This window comes from Berghia stephanieae, unplaced genomic scaffold (assembly GCF_034508935.2).
Source record: "Berghia stephanieae isolate SIO BIC M18660-M18661 unplaced genomic scaffold, UCSD_Bste_1.3 scaffold1604, whole genome shotgun sequence".
Classification (NCBI taxonomy): Eukaryota; Metazoa; Mollusca; class Gastropoda; order Nudibranchia; family Aeolidiidae; genus Berghia; species Berghia stephanieae.
The window spans coordinates 2,727-9,125 of NW_027622629.1; the positions used below are offsets into that span (position 1 = coordinate 2,727).

The 6,399-nt window shown below is 35.6% G+C and overlaps 1 protein-coding gene across 1 annotated transcript; it reads right to left on the reverse strand.

Annotated features, from left to right (window-relative positions):
• Positions 1-329: 329 nt before the first annotated feature.
• On the reverse strand, positions 330-5,817 carry LOC144961167 (membrane-associated guanylate kinase, WW and PDZ domain-containing protein 3-like; the record flags this gene model as incomplete). The annotated part of the gene is given in 5 exon segments (XM_078894456.1): positions 330-420; positions 423-638; positions 2,022-2,141; positions 3,525-3,638; positions 5,144-5,817. Coding segments are annotated over 5 exon segments (887 nt in total), but the record flags the coding sequence as incomplete, so codon positions are not given.
• Positions 5,818-6,399: the final 582 nt, after the last annotated feature.

Here is a 6,399-nt window from a genome sequence, read left to right on the forward strand (position 1 = left end):
CTATGAAATTCGGACCCACGATTTGGAATGATCTCCCTCAATCTGTGAGATTCTCGAGCTCAATAGACAATTTCAAAAAATCCCTGAAAAATATCTTTTCAGGAAATATTTTACTTAATTGAATTTTAAACGTATTGTATGTGACATTTATATTGATGCTGTATTGATGCCCTTTTATGCTCTTAATTGTTTTGATACTTTGATTGAATTGTATTTGAATTTTTAAAAAATTTTTTAAAGTGCTTTGAGGTTTCGACGAAAGGCACTATATAAATATGCTTATCATCATATTATTATTATTGAGACCCCCATTATAAATGGAAACTTACTTGATAAAATAAGGATGTCCATCGTCAGTATAAGCCATTTCCCAGTTATCCGGCAGTGGGCCCATATTGGATGTACTATGTGCCTTCTCCAAGATCGTTTCCGAGTGAATGGAATGGTTGGAGTGTCTGGTTCATCCCCATCTAGAGGCATCTCTGACCCACTCTTCGTCCTTTTCCGTCTATCCGGTTGTTGAGAGGTGGGCCCTGAGGAGGACGGGGGCCTGGCCCCCCGGCATCCAACAGATTGTGATCTTTTGATGGCTTGGCCCTGGGGGTCTTTAGATGGCTTTGGGGTGCCGTAATAATTTCCTGGAATGTAGTATAATAATGTAGAATTGTAGAATACAGACAAACAATGTAATACAAAAAATGCAATCAGAATATCTTATCAAAATGTAAAAAAATATAAATGCACGGAAAGAATTAAAATCAAATCGAACACTTATCTATTGACAAATAGTAAGTGTTGAATAAGCCATCTACCAAAATTGAAAACTCAATATTGTGAACGAGCTATAAACAGAAAGAAATGTTAATTACCTCCCCCCCCCCCCCCCCTAAAAAAAATACCATTAATTAAAGTGCTACAATATTTTTCTTTATTATTTGAAACAAAAAATAAAATTCACATTCCAAATTGAACAACAATTAATAATACTTGGACAGAAAACAATGTACAATGCATAAGTGACTAATATATCATTTTAAAAACCCACATCCCTTTCAACAGAAGCACTAGATCATGACCCACTTCCTCAAATTGATGTAAAGCGGCAATGACTCAACTCAAATGTTGAAAAGTGAATTTCAAGTTAAAAGCATCAGAGACTCAATAAAATTTTAGTCTTTCCCGCTTACTTGATAAAAGAAACCATGTTTATCAAAAAAGTCTCAATAAAATGAATTCAATTGATCAAACTCTCATATTTTTGACTGCATGTTGTATTTTCAGATCTAACCTTAATATAACAACATTCTGAGACGATAAGAAAATGAAAATATCAATATCACAATTTATGAGAAGAAATGAAAAGTGAAAGGCAGTGCCTTTGGGAAAACAAAAATATTAATCCAAAAGGTATAAATTAAATCTCTATGACTTGGGAGTATTTGTCGAAATTTCAATTTAAAACGTTAACATTAATTCCATTTTTAAAAAAGTAGACCTCTAATAATAATGCCCACCTATTATAAAATTCTTGATTTGACATATCATGGGTGCCCTTTGCTAAAATAACCAAAGCCTGACAGTTTTCTCATAAGGACCACATTTATATATGAAAATATTTTGTGCAAAGCTTCTCTCCATCAAATGGTATCACCTTTAGATCATAGAAATGGATCCGTATCCATCTAGCATCCCCTTAACTCACTCAATCCTTGAGAATTTTGCTACTTTTCAAAATTGGTAAAAAAAAGTATTAAAAATAAGAATGTAGGATAGATAGTTTTATTCAACTATCATGAACATGTAAAAATGAAAAACATTAGCTTTGATACTACGCCTATAATTTGTCTCAGAAAAAATGTAATAAATAGGCATGGGGTAAAAGTAACCCGGATAAAACAACGGATATAGTCGGAGTTAGGGTTGAGTGAGTTAACTGTTCCCGTAAGCCAATTATCTGGCAGTCAGAAAAAGGTTATCACATATTAATTATTATTTCATTAAAAAAAAAAAAAAATCCATACCATCAAAAATACCACTTTCTAGAAGTTCTCCAGACTTCTCAAGTTCCTGGAATTGCTCCACTGAAAGGAATGTGTAATCCACGCCATTGACTTCACCTGGCCTTGGCAGCCTTGTGGTACCTGTGTGATACAAGATAGAGTAAAATGAAAAGCAAACAATCAACACCATAGCTCAGTTGGTAAAGCATTCACTTCACATGCAAAGGGACTGTGATCGATCCTGGGTGCAGTAGAGATTTTTAGGACCCCCTGCACACCCAGCAGTGGGTCTGTTAGATCTGGTGGAAAGTACTTGAAGATATACTTGTGTCCTATCCAAAGGATAGCAAGAAATTGCTATTGTCCAGTTCATGTTAGAGAAACCGATATTAATTCCGGTTCCATGGACCTAATGGTTCTGAGGGGATGGAGAATGAGTATCAACACACATTTTCATATTAATTTAACAAACAAAGAATTAAACCCCAGAATCACAGCTCTCTCCTTCTAGAGTACATTTATTATACAGTAGAAGATGCAGATAAACCTCAACAAGGGGTGGGGGGTGGGATCTCTAAATGATCCAATGCTGAGGTGATGTCACTTCCATTGGATCATAAGGTTATGAGTTTAAAATCTTGGTTGCGACACTGATAAATTTTCCTGTGATGTTGCATTTTAATGAATGTCAGATACAGCCTTATTGCTAAACTCTAGTTTGTTAGGCATTTAAAGAACAAAGTGAAACCTAGTCACTGGTTTCATAAGCTTTGAATGAACAATTAAAGTTTCCTCTATACTCCATTATGTGAGTCTTTTGCATCCCAAATATGCAAGACTAATTTACTAGCAATAATGTGTTCACCAGTTTCACAGTTCATAAAACAAATGCCAATATCTCTTAATCTTCAGATCCATCATTAATATCATTATATTTGAATAATCAAATCATATTTATTGTTGTTTGTTTGTTTTGTTTTTGAGGGTTATACGGCGCCTGCAACACATTTAGGTCATTTAGCGCAAGTAAAAAGAAGAAAATGGAATAGTCAAAATATTCTAGATTTACAATCAAAGCACCCAAGAAAAAGGAAGACAAAGGGGAATTGGTTCAAATAGGGAACAAATGTAGATTCCAAGAGCATAACATCAATGTACAAGATTTGAGATCACCTCAAAGTCTCAACCAGACACCAGCACAGGATCCCACTAAGAGGAATACACTCAAATGTTGACAGCATACATAACAGTAACAGAGAGATGATTTACAAGGAAAATAATATCATCTCCCAAATCTATAAAACTATACATTTGACTGTTTCCTCCAATTCAAGGACTCCAGCAAGGGATGGGACAAAACTAAGTCTAAGTAATCCCATTCCAAGACAAAGACAGACAGAAAATTAGAAAACAGATTTAAGGGGATAGAAGACGCAGCATGACCTCCTGCCAACCATGGGAGGTTAAGGACCCTGCCCAGATGTTTACTGTTGTCAATGACACTGAATATTCAACACAACTTACAAGGCACCGTGCGCATGTACAAGTTATCACGTATAATTTGCTGCAGATCATGATCGATGGAGCCTTTCTGGAACCTTGTGATCAAATATGAACTCAAATCTTTAGGTAAAGTGCCTGAAAAATGACAAATTAATGGTTATTAAAGACAAAAATGATGATCACATCTTAAATGTATGTAATCTGGTAAAACTAATTTTACCATACGTTTATCATGGAATTGGTAATGATACATGACCTATTGTGAGAATAATGTGTTTGCCTCACAGCAAAGAGACTTTTTGCAGTACCAGGTTGAAGCATTCTTTTTTTTTCTTTTTCTGACTTCTATTGTGAAAATTAGTAGGGGAAATTTGTCTCTAGGATCTATTCCACGAGAAGACTGGAATAACCCAGATGTCAGCCGCAGTGCAGCGCCGCAAATTGAGCTAGGGCGAGGTGACTTGCTCAAGGTCACACAGCGCAGCGACAGGTGATTGAACTCGGTACCTTTCGGCAAAGACCGTACCACTGAGCCACACTGCCCCCTGGTTCTAGTTAAAATTACTATGTGATAGACTTGCATTTTATACTGATGCAGCGAGTTTAGCCAAAACGCTCACAACAATCCAGGAGGATATAACGTACCAACACACATACCTGTGTGTAACCTTTAACGCTTATAGTCTGATAGATAGAATTTAGTGAGAACCATCAAAATGGCTGGTTAAAAACAATAACAAAGAGGTCAGTGACATCATTTTTGCTCGTTCAATAAATGGTGACAAGTAATTGTTACTGTCCGCTCAACACACTATACAGATGCTGGGACAATCTCTGGCTCCATGGGCCATATGACCCTAAAGCACCACAATGCTCTATAAGTGAGATATCTAGTCACTTTGTAATCAAAATATTTGAAAATAATAAACAAACAATACACCACCATCTGTTAGAGTAGGAAAATATCATTATGGTATAAATAGCCTGATTGATAATAATAACAACAAAAATAATGATAATAATAATAATAATAATAATAATAATAATAATAATAATAAAACAAAAAATAATATAATAATAATAATAATAATAATAATAATAATAATAATAATAATTAATAATTTAAAAAATATAATAATATAATAATAATAATAATATATAATAATAATAATAATATAATAAATAGTATCATCAGTAATAGTAATAGTTACTAATAGTAGTAGTAGTTGAGTAGTAGTCAGTAGTAGTATTAGTAGTAGTACCAATTAGTAGTAGCAATAATTATTAATAATCAGTAGAAGGAGAAGAAGAAGAAGAAGAAGAAGAAGAAGAAGAAGAAGAAGAAGAAGAAGAAGAAGAAGAAGAAGAAGAAGAAGAAGAGACCGATGGGAACTTACTATTTTTACTAAAAAGGATATCAGTATCAGTATCAGTATATCATATCATTGTCATTCGATCTAGATTATAGACGAACAGGCCAGGTAAGAGTAATACAGTAGACAGGTAGTAAATAACAATAAAGAATCCAATTTAAATTAAAAGTTATCTAGAAGTGACTCGACGAAGACAAGAATAAGTAACAATCATAGAGATAAGGTGTAGGTTAAAAGTCTTATCTCTCCTAATTATAACTTCCTCACCTGTCGCGGGGACTGTTTTGATCATGACAGGTGCCCCATTCTGGCTGACCTGTTTTAACCACAAACTGGAATCTCTTTGAGTATAGCCAGATATCTTTTGTCCTTGAATTTCCAGAATAATATCATTTTGACTAAGCTTACCACCATGGTAGTTAATTCGGTCAGCTCTTATGGGGCCAACAGAGCAAAACTGCCCGTTTTCGGCACCACCTTCAATAGTTACGGGCAGGTCATTGTGGAACGCTGAGGCGACCGTCTCACGAATTTGCTTCGTCCAGTGAGATTCATTAGCTTCTCCTAGGGGTGGTGGCCCTTTAGGAGGTGGTAATTGTTTACTCCTAATCATTGCGTGAAATCAAATCATAATTTATTAATCCAAACAACACAAAAGCTACGTTAAAAACTAGATGGCCTAGTTCCATGTCTCCGTGCGTAAAGTTGTTGACACCTCCATGGCCCATAGGTAGGATGACAGGGGACACAACTTTTTACCCCCCGACTCGAGTGAGATGGAAAGAAGTTTGAGATGAATCGGTGACAAAGTCTTTGCAAGTTGATAACTCCAATAGAATCAAAACATAGAACATTACATCCAAACGAGAATAACAAACCACAGTCAAAGCAAACAGTTCCTTGTTTACATTATTTTCTCCGTGGGAATGTTGACCACTGTGTCGTTTTGAACTGACTGAAATCGTAACACACATCCTCTACGCATGCGCAGGTCCTTGTTCCGTGTTGACCGAGTGTTGATAATTTTCTTGTCATTGGGTTGAAGTTTAACACACGGAAAAGACAATTTGAATGAATTAGAAAGAACTTCGGTATAACGTACAAACGGTGACGCTGTTCTCAAATAAAACTTATTTTGTAATTATCTAGTAAACATCTCCAAGTTTCTGACACGTTTTTGTCATATATTTATTCTAGATTATAATTGTATCTTGTCTACAGGTGCCTACCCTACGCTTAGTTACAAAGAGGACGCATATCAGGCGAGTTGTACTGTGCGACAGAAATTAAATCTCTTGTGGCCTGCTGGGTGAATAAAAAAGACATGCAGTGCAATGACACAGAGACAAAAAATATGGACCTCGATAAATCGAAGCATCGATAAATGGAGTCGCCTGGGCATTCCATAATAGATATAAGAATAGATAATATAGACACACGTCTGAGGTTCAACAGGAATCACCCGTGTTTTTCCAAAGTGAGCAAATCGAGGACCTTCCGGAGGTGGGGAGGGGTGGGGGTGG